The 24016-nt window shown below is 39.9% G+C and overlaps 1 protein-coding gene across 12 annotated transcripts in view; it reads right to left on the bottom strand.

Moving 5' to 3' along the window:
- The window catches only part of CDC42BPA (CDC42 binding protein kinase alpha), a 351347-nt gene that overhangs the window by 152271 nt on the left and 175060 nt on the right, over positions 1-24016 (bottom strand). For all 12 annotated transcript variants that reach the window (XR_012380514.1, XR_012380512.1, XR_012380513.1 and 9 more), the window contains exon 11: positions 11112-11234. Coding sequence is in view for 9 of the 12 variants with exons in the window: in XM_025877951.2 (XP_025733736.1) it covers positions 11112-11234 (123 nt within the window). In the remaining 3 variants the exon portion in view is untranslated. The remainder of the gene's footprint in view (positions 1-11111; positions 11235-24016) is intronic.

Consider the following 24016-nt stretch of genomic DNA (forward strand, 5'->3'; position numbering starts at 1 on the left):
AGCAGGGAGCCTAATGTAGGGCTTGATCCCAGAACCCTGGGATCATGAAAGCCGAAGGCAGATGCTTAATCAACTGAGCCACCCAGGCACCCCAAAAATGTATTTTAAAAACTCATAAAACTCAATGGCAAACAGACAATCCAATTTAAAAAATGGTCAAAGGATCTGAATAGACATTTCTTCCAAAGAAGACATACAGATGGCCAACAGGTACATGAAAAGGTACAACATCATAAATTATCAGGGAAATGCAAATAAAAACCACAGTGAGAGATCACCTTGCACCTATTAGAATTGCTGTCATTCAAAAAAAAAAAAACAAGAAATAACAAATGCTGGCAAGGATGTGGGTAAGAGGAAATATTTGTGCACTGTTGGTGGAAATGTAAATTGGTGCAGCCACTTGGAAGACACTAAGGAGGTTCCTCAAAAAATTAAAAATATAACTACAATAGGATATAGCAATTCCACTTCTGAGTATTTATCCAAAGAAAACAAAAACAGTGAATTGAAAAGATATGTGCATTTCCATAAACATGCACTAAACGGTGCAGCATTATTCACAACAGTCAAGACATGGAAGCAACCTAAATGTCTACCAATGGACAAATGGATGAAGAAAATGTGGGGTAAGATGGCGGAAGAGTAGGAGAACTGGATTTCGTCTGGTCTCAGGAATTCAGCTGGATAGGGATCAAACCATTCTGAACACCTATGAACTCAACAGGAGATTGAAGAAAAAAATAGCAACAACTCTCTGAAAAGAAAAGCGACCACTTTCTGGAAGGTAGGACCTGCGGAGAAGTGAATCTGAGGTGATAATCGGGAGGATAGACGGCGGGGGAGGGGGCCTCTGTCAGCCGCTATGGCAAGTGATAGAGCCGCGGAGCACAAAATCGGAAAATATAGAAGTCTGTTCCTGTGAGGGAAATTGCTCAAGCGGCTAAGCGGGGGAGTGGAACCCTCACTGGGACGGTGTGGTCTGAGGACCCTCGGGGTCAGAGAAAGACCAGGGGTGCCTGAGTGTGGCAGAGCTCGCAGGTATCGGAGCAGGGAAGCCGGCTGCAGAGACGGAGCCGAGGTGCAGGTTCTCAGCTCGGGGTCGCCATAAACCGTGATCCGCAGCACAGTCGGGCCACTGCTCCTCCAGCAGGGACCCAACAAGCGGCAGAGCCAGGGAGACTCCCCTTCCTCCCCCAGGAGGAGCGGCGTGGGAGCACACTGCAGGGATCTGCTGGGTTTAGAGACGCCACACCGGGTTGTGTGCCAGAGATAGAATCCCTCGGTCACAGGCCGGGTGAACACGGAGTGCGGCTGGAGACCGGAGAGATGGGAGTGATTGACTGCTTTTCTCTGGGGGCTCACTGAGGAGCGGGACCCCGAGTTCTCGGCTCCTCCGGGGCAGAGATTGGGAGGCCGCCCTTTTCACTCTCGTCCTCCAAAGCTGTACAAAAAGTTTGCAGGGAACAAAAGCTCCAGAGAGCAAACCAGAGCAGATTACTTACCCCAGAACGTAAAGGGAGGGGCAATTCCGCCTCCGGCAAAGACATTTGAGAACCACAGCAACAGGCCCCTCCCCCAGAAGATCAGCAAGAACAGCCAGCCAAGACCAAGTTTACCAATCAATAAGAACAGCAGAACTCCAGCACTAGGGGAATCCTGCAAATAGAATCCATGGCTTTTTTACCATGATTCTTTAGTCTTTCAAAGTTAATTTTTTTAACTTTAAAAAAAATTTTTTTTTCCCTTTTCAACCATCTTATCAATCCCTTTTTTAAAAAACATTTTTATTTTTCATTTTTAGAGTCATACTCTATCCCTTCATAGTAGTTACCCTTATTTTTGGCATATACATATAAGTTGTTCTCTCTTTAAAATTTTGAGATAGTTTCTTCTAACAGATCAAAATATACCCTAAATCTCTAGTTTACGGCTTTGTCCTAGTCTCCTGCCTGATCACATTCTCTCCCTTTTCTTTTCCTCTTTTTTTGAAAAATCCTCTTCTTTCTTTTTTCAAACAATTTATTTCTTTAAAAATTGTTTTTATAATTTTCATCTTTACATTCATAGTCAATCCCTTCATCGTATCAACCCCTATTTTTGTACATATATAAGTTTTTCTTTCTTTAAAATTTTGGGAGGCACTTTATCCTAACATACCAAAATGCACCCAAAATCTAGTGTGGGGCACTGGTCTATGCACCAGCCTGATCATATTTGATCATATTCTGTTTTTTTGTTTTGCTCTGTTTTTGTTTTTATCTTTTGCTTTTATTCTTTTTTCTTTCTTTCCCTTTCATTTCTCTGTTTCAGTTTTTTTCTGATTTGTTTCGAGTATATTTTCTGAGGACGTTGTTACCCTGTTAGCATTTTGTTCTCTCATTCATCTATTCTCCTCTGGACAAAATGACAAGATGGAATAAATCACCTCAACAAAAAGAACAAAAGACAGTACCGACTGCCAGGGACCTACTCAATACGGACATTTGTATGATGTCGGACCTAGAGTTGAGAATCATGATTTTAAAGATGCTAGCTGAGCTAGAAAAAAGCATGGAAGTTATTAGAGAAACCCTTTCTGGAGAAATAAAAGAACTAAAATCTAACCAAGTCAAAATCAAAAAGGTTATTAATGAGATGCAATCAAAAATGGAGGCACTAACTGCTAGGATAAATGAGGCAGAAGAGAGAATCAGTGATATAGACCACATGATGGAAAATAAAGAAGCTGAGAAAAAGAGAGATAAACAACTACTGGATAACGAGGGCAGAATTCAAGAGATAAGTGATACCATAAGATGAAACAACATTAGAATAATTGGGATCCCAGAAGAAGAAGAAAGAGAAAGAGGGGCAGAAGGTATATTGGAGCAAACTATAGCAGAGAACTTCTCTAATTTGGGGAAGGAAAAGGGCATCAAAATCCAGGAGATACAGAGAAACCCTCTCAAAATCAATAAAAATAGGTCAACACCCCAACATCTAATAGTAAAACTTACAAGTCTCAGTGACAAAGAGAAAATCCTGAAGGCAGCTCGGGAGAAGAGATATGTAACCTTAATGGTAGAAACATTAGATTGGCAACAGACCTATCCACAAAGAACTGGCAGGACAGAAAGGACTGGCAAGATATCTTCAGAGCACTAAACGAGAAAAATATGCAGCCAAGAATACTATATCCAGCTAGGTTGTCATTGAAAATAGAAGGAGAGATACAAAGCTTCCAGGACAAACAAAAACTAAAGGAATTTGCAAACACGAAACCAGCCCTACAAGAAATATTGAAAAGGGTACTCTAAGATAAAAGAGAGCCTAAAAGAAACATACACCAGAAAGGAACACAGACAATACACAGTAACAGTCACCTTACGGGCAATACAATGGCACTAAATTCCTATCTTTCAATAGTTACCCTGAATGTAAATGGGCTCAATGCCCCAATCAAAAGACACAGGCTATCAGATTGGATTAAAAAACAAGACCCATCGATATACTCTCTGCAAGAGACTCATTTTAGACCCAAAGACATGCCCACATTGAAAGTGAGGGGGTGGAAAACCATTTACCATGCTACTGGACACCAAAAGAAAGCTGGGGTGGCAATCCTAATTTCAGATGAATTAGATTTTAAACCAAAGACCATAATAAGAGATGAGGAAGGACACTATATCCTACTTAAAGGGTCTATCCAACAAGAAGATCAAACAATTGTAAATATCTATGCTCCTAACATGGGGGCAGCCAACTATATATGCCAGTTAATAACAAAAGCAAAGAAACACATCGACAACAATACAGTAATAGTGGGGGACTTTAACACCCCCCTCACTGAAATGGAAAGATCATCTAAGCAAAATATCAACAACGAAATAAAGATTTTAATGACACACTGGACCAAATGCACTTCACAGACACATTCAGAACGTTCCACCCCAAATCAATGGAATACATATTCTTCTCTAGTGCCCATGGAACATTCCCCAGAATTGATCACATCCTAGGTCACAAATCAGGTCTCAACCAGTACCAAAAGATTGGGATCATTCCCTGCATATTTTCAGACCACAATGCTTTGAAACTAGAACTCAATAACAGGAGGAAAGTAGAAAAGAACTCAAACACATGGAGGCTAAAGAGCATCCTACTCAAGAATGAATGGGTCAACTAGGAAATAAAAGAATTTAAAAAATTCATGGAAACCAATGAAAATGAAAACACAACTATTCAAAATCTTTGGGATGCACCAAAGGCAGTCCTGAGAGGAAAGTATATAGCAATACAAGCCTTTCTCAAGAAACAAGAAAGGTCTCAAATACACAACCTAACCTTACACCTAAAGGAGCTAGAGAAAAAACAGCAAATAAAGCCTAAACCCAGTAGGAGAAGAAAAATAAAAAAGATCAGAGCAGAAATCAATGACATAGACACCAAAAGAACAGTAGTACAGATCAACGAAACCAGGCGCTGGTTCTTTGAAAGAGTTAATAAGATTAATGATCCACTTGTCAGACTTATCAAAAAGAAAATAGAAATGACCCAAATCAACAAAATCATGAATGAAAGAGGAGAATTCAAAACCAACACCAAAGAAATACAAACAATTATAAGAACATATTATGAGCAACTATATGCCAGCAAATTAGATAACCTGGAAGAAATGGATGTATTCCTAGAAATGTATCAACTACCAAAACTGAACCAGGAAGAAATAGAAAACTTGAACAGACCTATAACCACTAAGGAAATTGAAGCAGTCATCAAAACTCTCCCAACAAACAAAAGCCCAGGGCCAGATGGCTTCCCAGGGGAATTCTACCAAACATTTAAAGAAGAATTAATACCTATTCTTCTGAAACTGTTCCAAAAAATAGAAACGGAAGGAAAACTTCCAAACTCCTTTTATGAGGCCACCATTACCTTGATCCCAAAACCAAAGACTCCATCAAAAAGGAGAATTACAGACCAATATCCTTGATGAACATGGATGCAAAAATTCTCACCAAAATACTAGCCAATAGGATCCAACAGTACATTGAAAGGATTATTCACCACAACTAAGTGGGATTTACCCCTGGGCTGCAAGGTTGGTTCAACATCCGCAAATCATTCAATGTGATACAATACATTAACAAAAGAAAGAACAAGAATCATACGATCCTCTCAATGGACGCAGAAAAAGCATTTGAGAAAGTACATCATCCTTTCTTGATTAAAACTCTTCAGAGTATAGGGATAGAGGGTCCATACCTCAATATCATAAAAGCCATCTATGAAAAACCCACAGCAAATACCATTCTGAATGGGGAAAAACGGAGAGCTTTCCCCCTAAGTTCAGGAACGTGGCAGGGATGTCCACTATCACCACTGCTATTCAACATAGTATTATAAGTCCTAGCCACAGCAATCAGACAACAAAAAGAAATCAAAGGCATCCAAATCGGCAAAGAAGAAGTCAAACTCTCACTCTTTGCAGATGATATGATACTTTATGTGGAAAACCCAAAAGACTCCACCCCAAAACTGCTAGAACTCATACAGGAATTCAGTAAACTGGCAGGATATAAAATCAATGCACAGAAATCAGTGGCATTCCTATACACCAACAACAAGAGAGAAGAAAGAGAAATTAGGGAGTCAATCCCATTTACAACTGCACCAAAAACCGTAAGATACCTAGGAATAAATCTAAGCAAAAAGGCAAAGGATCTGTACTCAGGAAAGTATAAAATACTCATGAAAGAAATTGAGGAAGACACAAAGAAATGGAAAAACATTCCATGCTCATGGATTGGAAGAACAAATATTGTGAAGATGTCAAGGCTACCTAGAGCAATCTACACATTCAGTGAAATCCCCATCAAAATACCGTCTACTTTTTTCAACAAAATGAAACAAATAATCCAAAAATTTGTATGGAACCAGAAAAGACCCTGAATAGCCAGAGGAATGTTGAAAAAAAAAAAAAAGCAAAGCTGGCGGCATCACAGTTCTGGACTTCCAGCTCTATTACAAAGCTGTCATCATCAAGACAGTATGGTACTGGCACAAAAACAGACCCATAGATCAATGAAACAGAATAGAGAGCCCAGAAATGGACCCCCAACTCTATGGTCAACTCATCTTTGACAAAGCAGGAAAGAATGTCCAATGGAAAAAAGACAATCTCTTCAAAAAATGGTGTTGGGAAAGTTGGACATGCTAAAGAATGAAACTGGACCATTTCCTTACACCACACACAAACATAAACTCAAAATGGTTGAAAGACCTCAATGTGAGACAGGAGTCCATCAACAGCCTAAAGGAGAACACAGGCAGCAACCTCTTTGAACTCAGCCGCAGCAACTTCTTCCTAGAAACATCACCAAAGGCAAGGGAAGCAAGGGCAAAAATGAACTCTTGGGACTTCATCAAGATAAAAAGCTTTTGCACAGGAAAGGAAAAAGTCAACAAAACCAAAATCAACTGACAGAATGGGAGAAGATATTTGCAAATGACATATCAGATAAAGGGCTAGTATCCAAAATCTATAAAGAACTTACCAAACTCAACACCCAAAGAACAAATGATCCAATCAAGAAATGGGCAGAAGACATGAACAGACATTTTTCCAAAAAAGACCTCCAAATGGCCAACTGACACATGAAAAAGTGCTCAACATCGCTCAACATCAGGGAAATCCAAATCAAAACCTAAATGAGATACCACCTCACACCAGTCAGAATGGCTAAAATGAACAAGTCAGGAAACGACAGATATTGGCGGGGATGCGGAGAAAGGGGAACCCTCCTACACTGTTGGTGGGAACACAAGCTGGTGCCACCACCATGGAAAACAGTATGGAGGTTCCTCAAAAAGTTGAAAATAGAGCTACCATATGATCCAGCAATTTCACTACTGGGCATTTACCCCAAAAATACAAATGTAGGGATCTGAAGGGGTATGTGCACCCGGATGTTTATAGCAGCAATGTCCACAACAGCCAAACTGTGGAAAGAGCCAAGATGTCCATCGACAGATGAATGGATAAAGAAGAAGTGGTATATATACACAATGGAATATTATGCAGCCATCAAAAGGAATGAGATCTTGGCATTTGCAACGATGTGGATGGAACTGGAGGGTGTTATCTGAGTGAAGTAAGTCAATCAGAGAAAGACATGTATCATATGACCTCACTGATATGAGGAATTCTTAATCTCAGGAAACAAACTGAGGGTTGCTGAAGTGGGGGTGGGGTGGGAGGGATGGGGTGGCTGGGTGATAGACATTGGGGAGGGGATGTGCTCTGGTGAGTGCTGTGAATTGTTCAAGACTGTTGAATCACAGATCTGTACCTGTGAAGCAAATAATGCAATATATGTTAAGAAAAAAAAAAAAGAAGAGAAGAAGATAGCAGGAGGGCAAGAATAAAGGGGGGGGGAATTGGAGGGGGAGACGAACCATGAGAGACTATGGACTCTGAGAAACAAACTGAGGGTTCTAGAGGGGAGGGCGGTGGGAGGTTGGGTTAGCCTGGTGATGGGTATTAAAGAGGGCACATTCTGTGTGGAGCACTGGGTGTTATGCACAAACAATGAATCATGGAACACTACATCAAAAGCTGATGATGTAATGTATGGTGAGTAACATAACAAAAAATTTTTAAAAAAATGTGGGGTATATGTACAATGGAATATTACTGAGTCACTGAAATGAAGGATACCTTACCATTTGCAACAGTACGGATGGACCTTGAGGGAATTATGCTAAGTGATATAAGCAAAGAAAGACAAATACTGTATGATCTCACTTATATGTGGAATTTATAAAAAAAAACAACAAAAGCCCTGAACTCAGAGAAGAGATTGGTGGTTACAAGAGGCAGGGGTACAGGGCAAGTTAAAGGGGTAAAAGTGATGAATAGGTACAAACTTGTAGTTATATAATAAGTAAGTCTTGGGTATATAATGTACAGCAGAAGGACCACAGTTAATAATACCGTACTATATATTTAAAAGTTGTTAAGAGAGTAGCTCTTAAGATTTCTAATCAGAAGAAAAAAAAATCTGTAACTATGTGTACTGGTGATCAATGACTTCCTTTGGTGATCATTTCACAATACATACAAATACTGAATCATTATGTGTACACCTAAAACTAATATAATGTATGTCAATTGTATCTCAATAACAAAAAAAACAAAAGGACAGAAACAAAGACAATAGAAAGAAAGAAAGAAAGAAAGAAAGAAAAAGAAAGGAAGGAAAGGAGGGAAGGAGGGAGTGAGGGAGGGAGGGAGGGGAAAGAAAAACAAAGGCCGATATCCTTCATGTATATAGATGCAAAAATCCTTAACATAATACTAGAAATAAAATTCAGTAATATATAAAAATAATTATACACCATGACCAGTGATGTGTATATTCCAAGGCTGTAAGTTTCGTTCAATAATTTCAAAATCAACCAATCTAATCCACCATATTAACAGGCTAATTAATGAAAAAAAATCACATATGAATATCAACAAATGGAGAAAAAATACTTGACAAATTTCAACAACCAATTTGTGATTAAAAAAAACAAACAAACCTTAGAAATCCAGGACTAGATGGGAACTTTTTTTTTTTTTTGCTTTTTCAAAGAGAGAGAGAGTGAGAGCATACAAGCAGGGTGGGGGGGTGGAGGGAGAAGCAGTCTTCCCCATGAGCAGGGAGCCCGACATGGGGCTCAATCCCAGGACCCTGGGATCACAACCCGAGCCGAAGGCAGATGCTTAACAGAATGATCCACCCAGGTGCCCCTAGATGGGAACTTCTTACATGGTAAAAAGTGTCAATAAAAAACCTGTAGCTAGTATTACAGTTAAGGGTGAAAGATGGAATGCTTCCCCCTCAGAAAGCCAGGATGTCTGTTCTCACCACTCTTCTTTAGCACAGTTATGCAAATTCTAGCCAATGCAATAAAAGGAAATAAAAAGCATACAGATCAAACGGGCATACAGATCATACAACTGTTCCTATTTGCAGACGCATGATGATCCGCACAGAAAATCCTAAAGAATCAATTAAAAAAAAAAAACCCTCTTAGAGCTAATAAGATGGGCTTATAAGGAAGTCATCCCAATCCCCATAACCTCTTTGAAGATAAATCACTGACCATCTCAGCTGGTCTTGTGTTTTTACTACTTTTTCAAATAACTCATTCACTGCTATCAATGCTTTATTGTTGATAGTAAAGTGAAGGATTCTGCTTATCATATTCCTAATCTACCTTAATTTTAGAAAGATAAAGCTACAGAAATTTGATAAAGAGGTATTTCTTAGGAAGAGAGCCACTTAAAAAAAAATAGAACAGCATAGGGGCCCCTGGGTGGCTCAGTCGTTAAGTGTCTGCCTTCAGCTCAGGTCATGATCCCAGGGTCCTGGGATCGAACCCCCGCATCGGGCTCCCCGCTCAGCGGGAAGCCTGCTTCTCCCTCTCCCGCTCCCCCTGCTTGTGTTCCCTCTCTCGCTGTGTCTCTTTCTGTCAAATAAATAAATAAAATCTTAAAAAAAAAACAGAACAGCATAAATTATCAAATTTAAGAGCTCCATGTATATTTAATACAAGCAAAGTATTAATGTGGCATTTTAAACAGCCCTTTTTATAAAAGACCCCATATGAGATTATTTCTTCTTCTTCACTTATTTTGGTCTTAAAATGGTATTTCTGGAGGCCTGACGATCCTAGCTCAACTAGTACCTTTTTCTCTCTCTTTCCTTATACTTAGGTAAGGTGCCGTGACTCTAAACCCTGACTGACAAAGGCTCCCATTACATTGATAGAAAAAGCCAAAAACCTGTAACAGTCGGTGAGACTATGGATCAGGCCACAAACCCTCCCCAACCCCTTACTTCTCTGGCCTCCCCTCCTCCACTCTCTCTTGCTTGCTCCTCCTGCTCCAGCCATGCTGTCCTCTGGGTCCTAACTACACTCAGGAGTCACATTCTGACTTCAGGGCCTTTGCACTGACTGGTCCTTCTGCCTCAGACATGTGTTTCCCATTTAACTGCATGGCTAAGCCCTTACCTTCTTCAAGTTTTTGTTTACGTGTTACCTCCTCAATGAGGCTTACACCCACACCACCCCACCTAAAATTATAAAACTCATCTTGTACTTCTGACCCATTCTCCTTCTGCTCTGTTTAAGTACTTAGCGCCTTCTAACACACTGTATCATTTACAAAGTTAAATAGTTATTGTTTTAGGTCTGTTGTGTACCTTCCACCCCAGCAAAACAAAGATTTTATTAATTTTGTTTGGTACTGCATCCCAAGAGCCTAAAACAACACCTGGTACACAGCAGGTACTAATAAATATTTGTTGAATGAACAGAATACATGCATGAATGGATGTAATAGGCCTATCAACAGTTGTTCAAATTAATTTTAATTAAATCTCATCAATATGCTGAAAGGAATTGTTACGGAGAAAATAAATTTTCACATGCTTTGATGTCTGCATACATCTGGTTCCCCTGTCTACACTATCCTTCTTCCTCACTCCTAACACTCCTTCCCTGATTCATACATATGCTCAGTCAGATTCCAACTAAATGTCACAAACTAATAGGTCTTTCAAAAACGTCATCTTTGTTAACTTAAACCATTAACTGTGGTTAGGTGCCCCTCCTAAATACTCTCCATGTACCTATGTTTCTTTTTCTCATAGCCTTTCCACATGTATTGCAAAAACTATTTTTTCACCAGACCAAAATGTGAGCTCCTTGGAAGGAGAAACTTTTCTTTTTTTGAGCGAGAGAGAGTGCACATGTGCCAGGCTGGGGCTAAGAGGTGGAGGGGCAGAGGGAGAGGGAGAATCTTAAGTAGGCTCCACACCAAGCACAGAGCCCGAAGCAGGGCTCGATCCCAGGACCCTGAAATCATGACCTGAGCTGAGATCACGAGTCAGGCGCTTCACCAACTGAGCCACCCAGGTGCCCCAAGCAGAAACCATTCTTACTTGCTCTTCCCTCATGGCCCTAGAGCTCACATCACGTAACACATGACAGGCACTCGATAAATGTCTTGTGTTAATAAAACATTTTTTTAAAAACCTACTAAACTGAAATAATAGTGAATCACAGAAATTTACCTCTTACTTGTTTCCTTAGTTTTTCAATTTCTTCTTTTAAGGCTTTTATTTCTAAATCTTTGCTTGCTGTTAGTGGACCATCAGCAGTTGAATACTGTAGAGCTTGAACAGTCTGTGTTGACTCTTAAAAAAAAAAAGAAAGAAAAAATGAGAAATATGGCCATATCTTAAATTTTTAAAACTAACAACAATATATTTCTTTCTAGAGAAATCCTTACATAATTCTGATCAAAACATCTACACATCAACAAAAAGCAAGTAAATACATCACAATTAAATATCAAAACTCCAATGCATGTTTCTTTAAAAGTATAACAGATGAGGAAAGGATCTGCCTACTACCATGTGAGATCTTCCATTTCAAACACTGCTGGTGCAGTCTACCACTAAGTCAACAACCATTCAGGCCCCATTCATCCTAGCAGGAAGTGTCATCATGCAATAACCCCAAAAACTTCCTGCGTCAGATGATGCATTAAAACCAGAGTCTGGTATGTCAAGGGAGGTTTAGAGATTTAATACAGCTCACCTTGAACAATGCAGGGGGGGATGTTTGGGGGCACTGAACCCCCCCATGCAGAAGAAAATCTGTGTATAACTTATGACCTATACACTTAACTACTGAGAGCCTCTTGTTGACCAGAAACCTTATCAATAACACGAACAGTGATTGACACATACTTTGTAGGTTATATGTATTATACACTGTATTCTTACAATCAGGTAAGCTGAAAAGAAGGAAATGTTACTGAGAAAATCATAAGAAGGAGAAAACACATTCACTGTACTGTATTTACAAAAAAAAAAAAAAAATCCACAGGACCCACTCAGTTCAAACCCGCATTGTTTCAAGGGTCAAGTGCATACAATATACAGAAATGCTGGCCCCCAAATTTTATGTATGAAAGTTGAAGCCCACTACAGATGACTTCGGCTCATCAATTTAGCTAAAACAGAGATTACTATTCTTGTGGTTCTAATCAGAAGATGCAAGGTATTCAAGAAACATTAATTCTACTGAGGTTTATTCCCAGATATTATCAGAAGATATGGAAAAAAAGAAAACTTTAAAGAATTTTATCAGAAATGAAACCACCCTTGTCCTAAAATAGTTATTGTGCTATCTTATGGAGGGTTTGCAATAGTCTCTATTCACCATAATTTTTGGTTAGTACAAGTCATTACTGATTGTTTTATACTACTTATATTATTTATATATTGCTTTATATAACATTATTGCTTATATGCCATATTATATGTATTACTTATGTTTTATATATGTGTGTATGTGTATATATAGATGTATATATGTGTACACACACACAAACCACACACACACACACACACACACACACACACACAAGCTCCAAAATATTGTGGCCTTCAGAGGAGGGAGATTTTCTAATTAATTTTTACCATATGCACAGAGAATAGTATCATGATATTTGTATTCATAAATACTGGTTAATTTGAATTAAAGGTGTAAGATGTACCTATTGTGCATCCAACCATGATCTTCTACATTCAGTAAGTACTTCTTATACTTTTCTGTTTCAAAACATGGTAAATATCAATGCATTTGTACTTTAAAAGAACATCCTTTATTTATTTTAAAAAGATATCTAAGGGGGCACCTGGGTAGCTCAGTAAGTTAAGTGACCAACTCTTGATTTCGGCTTAGGTCGTGACCTCAGGGTGGTGAGATCAAGCCCTGCCTATGTGGGGCTCCATGCTCAGTGCTGAGTCTGTTTAATATTCTCTCTCTCTCCCTCCCTCTCTCCCTCTGCCCCTATCACCACCACACGCACGCATGTGCATGCATGCTCTTTCTCTCAAAAAAATTATATATATTAGAAAGATACCTAAGTTAGGAGGAGAAAAAGGAAGATATAAAAATAGCCAGCGGATACCAGTCACAGCTCCTTTTCCTCCTAGACTTCACATCCTGCAGGGTATGGAGGTGGGTAGGTGCCCTGGCTCCTCTTTGCTACCTCTGTCCACCCTGTAAATCCCAGTCTGCTAAAATGCCCATTACTCATCTGCTGAAGTTATTATCCATTGTCTTTCTTATTCTGTCTTTGACTAACAATTTCACACATTGTTCACTGCCCTTCTATTACAACCCTTTTTATTATTCTTATTAACTTTAATATCAAAACAGACAAGCCACCCAACACTCTGGCTTCTCAGACACACAAATCCCCCATGCAGACACAGTTGGGGCTTTTTATCTTCTTGTTTCTGAACCAAATTCAGGTGCACTGACAAGGTAGGCTGGCCAAAACTGACGATAGTTTAAATCAATCATGGTGAACCCATCCTTTGTTGCCAGTACTGGTTAAGAATTAGGTATGTAACCTAGTGAGAACTACTAGTCCCTTGAGAAGAAGTCCCCGAGGGGGCTGCCTGGAAAGGGGTAAGTCTCTTACAGATGGAGAGATGGATGAAAGGAAGCGAGCCTTCATTTGGTCTCCACATGTGCGCAGACGTGATCTGGAATTTTAGCAGTGCGGGAGAATCATGAGAGGAAAGCCATGAAAATCACAGAGAAGCTAACCCCACTACTGGCACTGAAATGATCTACTTCTGACTTCCTACATGAGATAATAAATCTGTATTATTTAAGAATTCTAGGATTTGCAGCCCAAAACAACCTAGCTGGTCTCCAGCAAAACCACCAAATCTACTGGTCACACCCTAGACCCGTGGTTCTCACCTTGTCTGAGCTTAGAAATGTGTATATATGCACACAGCAGGGAGTGGGGGATGTTGACACAGGTGTAGCTAGGAGATGATTAAAGGTATTTAGTGTCCGGGGACAAAGAAAGCTCAGTATCTTACAGAATGTTTAAGTCTCCTGCATCAAAGAATTACCCTGCCCTGAATACTAGTAGTTTGCCTATGGAGAAATGCTACTAATGTACACTTTTCCATTATTTAGTAACTGTATGGCCTCCCAAATCTTGATTTCAAGTACACCATTCTCTCTTATCTTTACAGTGTGCTTACTACTCCAGGGACCACTTCAATGATGCTCATTCCCACCAAGAGATCAAATCCACTGTCCTCATGTTATTCAGTTTTTCTCTTTTCTTCCTTATTTAGCCAGGTTGGATTCCGTGGTCCAACACTACAATGGACTACTTTGCACACACATCTTTCATCTCTTTGCCCTCCTCTCCTCCATTACACCCACCCTAGAAGACCCCAATCTTGGCCGACTCTGACTCTCCTACTTGTGCTCCCACCCTGGAAGCTGACAAAGGGGCTGAAGAAAACACAGTCACTTCAAATTTATGTCTACTGATATCGAACAGCTTGGCGATGACTGGCAGTCCTCAGCTGCATCCCTAGACCATTTCTTCTCTTCTCTAAACTGACCATTTCACATATTCTCTTTTTCTTGTCAAAATCTAATACACTCTCCACCTTCCTCATTCCCAGCTGATGATCCTGCTTTGTATCTGATTTTGCATCGGTCTCCTCAAAGTAAAATGTAAGCACTGCACGGGCAAGTATTTTTCTCATTTTCTGCTCATTGTTACATCCTCAGTTATGTACAGAACAAGTCCTAGGTCGTCAGTGTTCAAGAAAAAGCTGATAAATGGATGAAACGGCCTGATGTAAACCGCTGCATGAAACCGGCGTTAATACAAAAAGGCAATGATCCCACATTTTCATTGCACTTGCTTGGTGTAAATGATACAAATCACACATAATGATAGTTTCTAAGAACATGTTAGATTATTCAAAACATCAAAAAAGCCTGGTATATAGGAATTTCTCATTCAGAATAGGGAGGAGTAGGAAGCACTAGGTCTCTCCTGCTGCAAAAAGTAAAAATACGTAACTTGCAAAAGTCTTATTTTTAGAGAAATCATGTATCTGAGAAAGCAAAGAGGACTAAGAACAGCAAAACAGAGAGGTACAGGCCATTCTGAGGTGAGAGGACTGGCAGCTGCCTCTGACTTCCGAATTCTACCCGATTCTATGAGCAGGCTTAGGCTCCAGGTTGCTCTAAATTGAGGGATATCACTCTGGAGTGAAAACACATGACAATTTCTGGAAAATGGGTGGGGCTGCAGAAACAATTTGGAAACCACGAGATCCCTAAATATGTGGTGCTATTTTCATCATGGTGCATTTGTTGTATCTGGAGACTGCATGGAAGTTAGCAGCTTCTAATACTCAGACTGAAGTTTCCTCCAGTCTGAAGAGTATTTCAGAAACAAAAATCTTGCCCAAGGAAAAGAGTCTGTCTTGAAGACATGGCCAGTCTCCCAATCAACATATTTGCCAGATAAAGAAATGGCACGGAGGTAGGAGGCTTAAGGGCAGAATAAATCTCCCACAGTTGATGGAGAGAGAAAGAGAGAGCCCCAGCCAGGCTCTGTGTAGATCTCCCTTTGTGTTATTTGAAACCGGAGGTAAGTTGAGTCCAATGAAAACTGCAAACCAGCCTTGTCCTAGCTCCATTCCAGGTTAGACAGAGCATCAGGAGAAACAAAAAAACTTGTGCTACAGCACCACCTTCTGGAAAACAAAGGCTTCGGATTGACAACCTACTGAACTCTTAAATCCAAGGAAACAAAACCTTACCTAAGTAGGAAACGTGTTTGCTACTTCAAATGTGACAGCAGAGGTACATTCATGATACATTATGAAAAATATCACAGTAATAGGGTTTCACAAAAAGAAAAGGCCTAATCTGCAGCAACCAAACTCAAAGACACAAAACACTGTTCTCACTGATGAAAGATACAAAATAGCAGCTATGAAGAAATTCAATGAGCTACAAGAAAACTCAGAAAGGCACTTCAATGACCTCAGGAATAAAATTAATGAAAGAGGTTGAAATTACGAGAAAGAAGCAAACAAAAATTCTGGAGCTGAAGGACTCAATCAATATGAGTCCTTTTCAATGCACTAGAAAGCACTGGAAACAGCAGATCAGATGGAAGAGAGAATATGCAGTTTGGAGGGTGGGAATCCAGAAATGATTTGGGTGGGAGAGGAGAGAGAATGGAGATTTCTAAAAGGTGAAAAAATGCTACAAGACTTATACTCCACTAGACAAGCAAACATAAGAAAAATGTGGATACCATGGGGGGGGTAATTTATTTAAAGAAATAATAGTTGACCTTCAGGAAGAAACAGAAAGTCTGAACAGACCAATAATGAGTAATGGGATTGAATCAGTAATCAAAAATCTCCCAACACAGAAATCCTTAGGAATTAAAAGCTTCACTGGTGAATTCTACCAAACATTTTAAGAAAAATTAACAGCAATCCTCCTCAATCTCTTCAAAATAATGAGGAAGGAATACTTCCAGACTCATTCTATAAGGCCAGCATTACCTTGATACCAAAACCAGAGAAGACAACCACAAGAAAACTATAGACCAAGGTCTCTGATGAATATTGATGAAAACATTCACATTAAAATATTAGCAAGCTGAATTCAAGAACACATTCATAGGATTATATACCATGAAAAGTGAGATTTATCCCTGGGATGCAAGGATGGTCCAACATATGCAAATCAATAAATATAATACATCACCCTAATAAAATGAAAGATAAAAATCACATGATCATCTCCATAGACACAATAAAATCATCTGAAAAAATGCAACATCCTTTCATGATGAAAACCTTCACAGATTGGATTTAAAAGGAACATACCTCAACAAAATAAAGGCCATTTGCAACAAGCCAACAGCTAACCTCACACTCAATGGAGAAAAATTGAAATCTTTTCCTCTAAGATCAGAAACAAAACAAGGGTGCCCACTCTCTCCACTCCCATGCAATATAGTAACGGAAGTCCTGGCTAGAGCAGTCAGGCAAAAACAAAGAAATAAAAGGCAGCTAAATCAGAAAGAAAGAAGTAAAATTGGTGCTATTTGTTGATGGGATTTTATATATAGAAAATCTCAAAGAGCAAACTATAACTATTGGAACTGATCAACAAGTTCAGTAAAGTTGCAGGATTCAAAATCAACACATATAAATCTGTTGTATTCCCTTACAGTCATGATGAAACATCTGAAAAAGAAAGAAAACTATCCCATTCACAATAGCATCAAAAACAATACTCAGGAAACATTTAACCAGCTAAGGGAAATATCTATACAATGGAAACTGTAAGAATTTGCTGCAAGAAACTGATGATGACACAAACAAACAGAAAACTATTGCATGTTCATGGATCAGAAGAATTAATATCATTAAAATGTTGATACTACTGAAAGCCACTTACAGATTTAACACAATATCCAGAAATAGAAGAAACAATACTAAAATTTGTTGTGGAATGACAAAAGACCCTGAAAAGGAGGGCGGAGCAAGATGGCGGAGGAGTAGGAGACTTGGCCTTCATCTGGTTCCAGGAATTCAGCTGGATAGGGATCAAACCATTCTGAACACCTACGAACTCAACAGGAGATCGAAGAAAAGAATAGCAACAACTCTCTGAACAGAAAAGCGACCACTTTCTGGAAGGTAGGATGTGGGGAGAATGTGAATTCAAGGGGATATTCGGAAAGATACGTGGCAGGGGAGGGGGCCTACATCCGCCGCTTTTGGCAAGTGATAGAGCAGCAGAGCACAAAATCAAAAAACTTTTAGAAGTCGGCCCCGCTGAGGGACGACGCTACAGTGGCTAAGCAGGGGGTGGAACCCTCACGGGACAGTGTGCTCTAAGGACCCTCGGGGGTCACAGGAAGACCAGGGGTGCCTGAGTGTGGCAGAGCTCCCAGGTATCGGAGCGGGGAAGCGGGCTGCAGAGCCGGAGCCGAGGCGCAGGCTCTCAGCTCAGTTGCCATAAACCATGATCCACGGCACAGTCAGGCCACTACTCTTCCAGCAGGGACCCAACAAGCAGCAGATCCCGGGAGACTCACCTTCCTCCCTGGGGAGGAGCAGTGCGGGAGCCAACACAGGGATCTGCTGGGTTTGGAGACTCCACACAGAGTCGGGTGCCAGAGACAGAAATGCTCCGTCACAGTCCGGGTGAGCACGGAGTGCGGCTGAAGACCGGGGAGAGGGGAATGATTGACTGCTTTTTGCTGGGGGCGCACTAAGAAGTGGGGCCCCCGAGCTCTTGGCTCCTCCGTAGTTGAGATTGGGAGGCCACCATTTTCACTCTCGTCCTCCAAAACGATACCGAAAGCTTGCAGGGAACAAAAGCTCCTGAGAGCAAACCCGAGCAGATAACTTAGCCCGGACAGGCAAGGGCGGGGCAATTCCACCTCTGGCAAAGACATTTGGGAACCACAGCAACAGGCCCCTCCCCCAGAAGATCAGCAAGAACAGGCAGCCAAGGCCAATTTTACCCATCAATGAGAACTGCAGAACTCCAGCACTAGGGGAATACTGCACGTAGAGTTCATGGCTTTTTTACCATGATTCTTTAGTCTTTCAAAGTTAATCTTTTATTTTTTTTTGGAAATTTTCTTTTTCCCTTTTTCAACCAACATATTATCAATCGTTTTTTAAAAAAAAATTTTTTTTACTTTTCATTTTTAGAGTCATATTCTATCCCTTCATAGTAGTTACCCTTATTTTTGATATATATATAAAAGTTGTTCTCTCTTTAGAATTTTGAGATACACTTTCCTCTAACAGATCAAAATATACCCTAAATCTCTAGTGTATGGCTTTGTTCTACTCTCCTGCCTGACCACATTCTCTCCCTTTTTTTCTCTTTTTTTAAATCCTCTTCATTCTTTTTTCAAACAACTTACCAATTCCTTTTATAAATTTTTTATAATTTTCATTTTTACAATCATATTCCATCCCTCATCACATTAACCCTTATTTTTGTCATATATAAGTTTTCCTTTCTTTAAAATTTTGGGAGGCACTTTCTTCTAACAAACCAAAATGCACCCAAAATCTAGTGTGGGGCACTGATCTATGCACCAGCCTGATCATATTTGATCATATTCTGTTTTTTTTTGTTTTGTTCTGTTTTTATCTTTTTCTTTTTTCTTTCTTTCCCTTTCTTTCCCCTAGTTTCAGGTCTCTTCTGATTTGTTAAGAGTATATTTTCTGGGGACGTTGTTACCCTGTTAGCATTTTGTTCTCTCATTCATCCATTCTCCTCTGGACAAAATGACAAGATGGAAAAATATCACCTCAACAAAAAGAACAAGAGACAGCACCGACTGCCAGGGACCTACTCAATATGGACATTAGTAAGATGTCGGACCTAGAAGTCAGAAATATTGATTTTAAAGATACTAGCTGGGCTTGAAAAAAGCATGGAAGTTATTAGAGAAACCCGTTCTGGAGAAATAGAAGAACTAAAATCTAACCAAGTCGAAATTAAAAAGGCTACTAATGAAGTGCAATAAAAAATGGGGGCGCTAACTGCTAGGATAAATGAGGCAGAAGAGAGAATCAGTGAAATAGAAGACCACATGATGGAAAATAAAGAAGCTGAGAAAAAGACAGATAAACAACTACTGGATCAGGAGGGCAGAATTCGAGAGATAAGTGATACCATAAGATGAAACATTAGAATAATTGGGATCGCAGAAGAAGAAGAAAGAGAGAGAGGGGCAGAAGGTATATTGGAGCAAATCACAGCGAGAACTTCCCTAATGTGGGGAAGGAAACAGGCTTCAAAATCCAGGAGTCACAGAGAACCCCCCTCAAAATCATTAAAAATAGGTCAACACCCCAACATCTAATAGTAAAAGTTACGAGTCTCAGAGACAAAGAGAAAATCCTGAAAGCAACTCGGGACAAGAGATCTGTAACCTACAATGGTAGAAACATTAGATTGGCAACAGACCTATCCACAGAGACCAGGCAGGCCAGAAAGAACCGGCATGATATACTGAGAGCACTAAATGAGAAAAATATGCCGCCAAGAATACTATATCCAGCTAGGTTGTCATTGAAAATAGAAGGAGAGATAAAAAGCTTCCAGGACAAACAAAAACTAAAGAAATTTGCAAACATGAAACCAGCCCTACAAGAAATATTGAAAGGGGTCCTCTAAGCAAAGAGAGAGCCTAAAAGAAACATAGACCAGAAAGGAACACAGACAGTATACAGTAACAGTCACCTTACAGGCAATACAATGGAACTAAGTTCCTATCCTTCAATAGTTACCCTGAATGTAAATGGGCTCAATGCCCCAATCAAAAGACACAGGCTATCAGATGGGATTAAAAAACAAGCCCCATTGATACGTTGTCCACAAGAGACTCATTTTAGACCCAAAGACACCCCCACATTGAAAGTGAGGGGGTGGAAAACCACTTACCATGCTAATGGACACCAAAAGAAAGCTGGGGTGGCAATCCTTATATCAGTCAAATTAGATTTTAAACCAAAGACTGTAATAAGAGATGAGGAAGGACACTATATCCTACTTAAAGGGTCTATCCAACAAGAAGATCTAACAATTGTAAATATCTATGCCCCTAACATGGGAGCTGCCACTTATACATGCCAATTAATAACAAAAGCAAAGAAACACATCAACAGCAATACAAATAATAATGGGGGCCTTTAAAACTCCCTCACTGAAATGGACAGATCATCTAAGCAAAAGATCAACATGGGAATAAAGACTTTAAATGACACACCGGACCAAATGGAGCTCACAGACATATTCAGAACATTCCATCCCAAAGCAACAGAATACGCATTCTTCTCTAGTGCCCATGAAACATTCTCCAGAATAGATCCCATCCTAGGTCACAAATCAGGCCTCAACTGATACCAAAGCATTGGGATCATTCCCTGCACATTTTCGGACCACAATGCTTTGATACTAGAACTCAATCACAAGAGGAAAGTAGTAAAGAACTCAAATACATGGAGGCTAAAGAGCACCTACTAAAGAAACAATGGGTCAACTAGGAAATTAAAGAGGAATTAAAAAAAATTCATGGAAACCAATGAAAATGAAAACACAACTGTTCAAAATCTTTGGGATACAGCTAAGGCGGTACTAAGAGGAAAGTATAGAGCTATACAAGCCTTTCTGAAGAAACAAGAAAGGTCTCTTGGGGCGCCTGGGTGGCTCATTGGTTGAGCAACTGCTTTCGGCTCAGGTCATGGTCTCAGGGTCCTGAGATCAAGCCCCGCTTCGGGCTCCCTGCTCAGCGGGAAGCCTGCTTCTCCCTCTCCCACTCCTCCTGCTTGTGTTCCCTCCCTTGCTGTCTCTGTCAAATAAATAAATAAAATCTTTAAAAAAAAAAAAGAAAGAAACAAGAAAGGTCTGAAATACACAACCTAACCCTACACCTAAAGATTTTATTTATCTAACCCTACACCTAAAGGAGCTGGAGAAAGAACAGCAAACCCAGCAGGAGAGGAGAAATAATAAAGATCAGAGCAGAAATCAATGAAATAGACGCCAAAAGAACAGTAGAACAGATCAACGAAACTAGGAGCTGGTTCTTTGAAAGAGTTAACAAGATTGATAAACCCCTGGCCAGACTTAGCAAAAAGAAAAGAGAAATGACCTAAATCAACACAATCATGAATGAAAGAGGAGAATTCACAACCAACACCAAAGAAATACAATTATAAGAATATATTATGAGCAACTCTATGCCAGCAAATAAGATAACCTGGAAGAAATGGATGTATTCCTAGAGATGTATCAACTACCAAACTGAACCAAGAAGAAACAGAAAACCTGAACAGACCCATAACCACTAAGGAAATTGAAGCAGTCATCAAAACTCTCCCAACAAACAAAAGCCCAGGGCCAGATGGCTTCCCGGGGGAATTCTACCAAACATTTAAAGAAGAATTAATACCTATTCTTCTGAAACTGTTCCAAAAAAATAGAAACGGAAGGAAAACTTCCAAACTCGTTTTATGAGGCCACCATTACCTTGATTCCCCAAACCAAAGACCCCATCAAAAAGGAGAATTACAGACCAATATCCTTGATGAACATGGATGCAAAAATTCTCAACAAAATACTAGCCAATAGGATCCAACAGTACATTAAAAGGATTATTCACCACGACCATGTGGAATTTATCCCTGGGCTGCAAGGTTGGTTCAACATCCACAAATCAATCAATGTGATACAATACATTAACAAAAGAAAGAACAAGAATCATATGATCCTCTCAGTGGATGCAGAAAAAGCATTGGAGAAAGTACAGCATCCTTTCTTGATTAAAACTCTTCAGAGTATAGGGATAAAGGGTACATACCTCAGTATCATAAAAGCCATCTATGAAAAACCCACGGCGAATATCATTTTCAATGGGGAAAAAGTGAAAGCTTTCCCCCTAAGGTCAGGAACACGGCAGGGATGTCCACTATCACCACTGCTATTCAACATAGTATCAGAAGTCCTAGCCACAGCAATCAGACAACAAAAAGATATCAAAGGCATCCAAATCGGCAAAGAAGAAGTCAAACTCTCACTCTTTGCAGATGATATGATACTGTGTATGGAAAACACAAAAGACTCCACCCCAAAACTGCTAGAACTCATACAGGAATTCAGTCAAGTGGCAGGATATAAAATCAATGCACAGAAATCAGTGGCATTCCTATACACCAACAACAAGACAGAAGAGAGAGAAATTAAGGAGTCGATCCCATTTACAATTGCACCCAAAACCGTAAGATACCTAGGAATAAACTAACCAAAGAGGCAAAGGATCTGTACTCAGAAAAGTACAAAATACTCATGAAAGAAATTGAGGAAGACACAAAGAAATGGAAAAACGTTCCATGCTCATGGATTGGAAGAATAAATATTGTGAAGATGTCAAGGCTACCTAGAGCAATCTACACATTCAATGCAATCCCCATCAAAATACCATCCACTTTTTTCAAGGAAATGGAACAAATAATCCAAAAATTTGTATGGAACCAGAAAAGACCCCGAATAGCCAGAGGAATGTTGAAAAAGAAAGGCAAAGCTGGCGGCATCACAATTCCGGACTTCCAGCTCTATTACAAAGCTGTCATCATCAAGACAGTATGGTACTGGCACAAAAACAGACGCATAGATCAATGGAACAGAATCGAGAGCCCAGAAATGGACCCTCAACTCTATGGTCAACTAATCTTTGACAAAGCAGGAATGTCGAATGGAAAAAAGACAGTCTCTTCAACAAATGGTGTTGGGAAAATTGGACAGCCACATGCTAAAGAATGAAACTGGACCATTTCCTCACACCACACACAAAAACAGACTCCAAATGGTTGAAAGACCTCAATGTGAGACAGGAGTCCATCAACATGTTAAAGGAGAACACAGGCAGCAACCTCTTCGAACTCAGCCGCAGCAACTTCTTCCTAGAAACATCGCCAAAGGCAAGGAAGTTCAAAAATGAACTCTTGGGACTTCATCAAGATAAAAAGCTTTTGCACAGCAAAAGAAACAGTCAACAAAACCAGAAGACAACCGACAGAATGGGAGAAGATATTTGCAAATGACATATCAGATAAAGGGCTAGTATCCAAAATCTATAAAGAACTTACCAAACTCAACACCCAAAGAACATATAATCCAATCAAGAAATGGGCAGAAGACACAAACAGTCATTTTTCCAAAGAAGACATCCAAATGGCCAACAGACACATGAAAAAGTGCTCAACATCACTTGGCATCAGGGAAATCCAAATCAAAACCTCAATGAGATACCACCTCACACCAGTCAGAATGGTTAAAATGAACAAGTCAGGAAACGACAGATGTTGGCGGTGATGCGGAGAAAGGGGAACCCTCCTACACTGTTGGTGGGAATGCGAGCTGGTGCAACCACTCTGGAAAACAGTATGGAGTTTCCTCCAAGAGTTGAAGATAGAGCTACCATACGATCCAGCAACTGCACTACTGGGTATTTACCCCAAAGATACAAATGTAGGGATCCGAAGGGGTACGTGCACCCTGATGTTTATAG

Source organism: Callorhinus ursinus, unplaced genomic scaffold (genome assembly GCF_003265705.2).
Source record: "Callorhinus ursinus isolate GAN/ISIS: 27379988/994484 unplaced genomic scaffold, GSC_fseal_2.0 scaffold13, whole genome shotgun sequence".
Taxonomy (NCBI): Eukaryota; Metazoa; Chordata; class Mammalia; order Carnivora; family Otariidae; genus Callorhinus; species Callorhinus ursinus.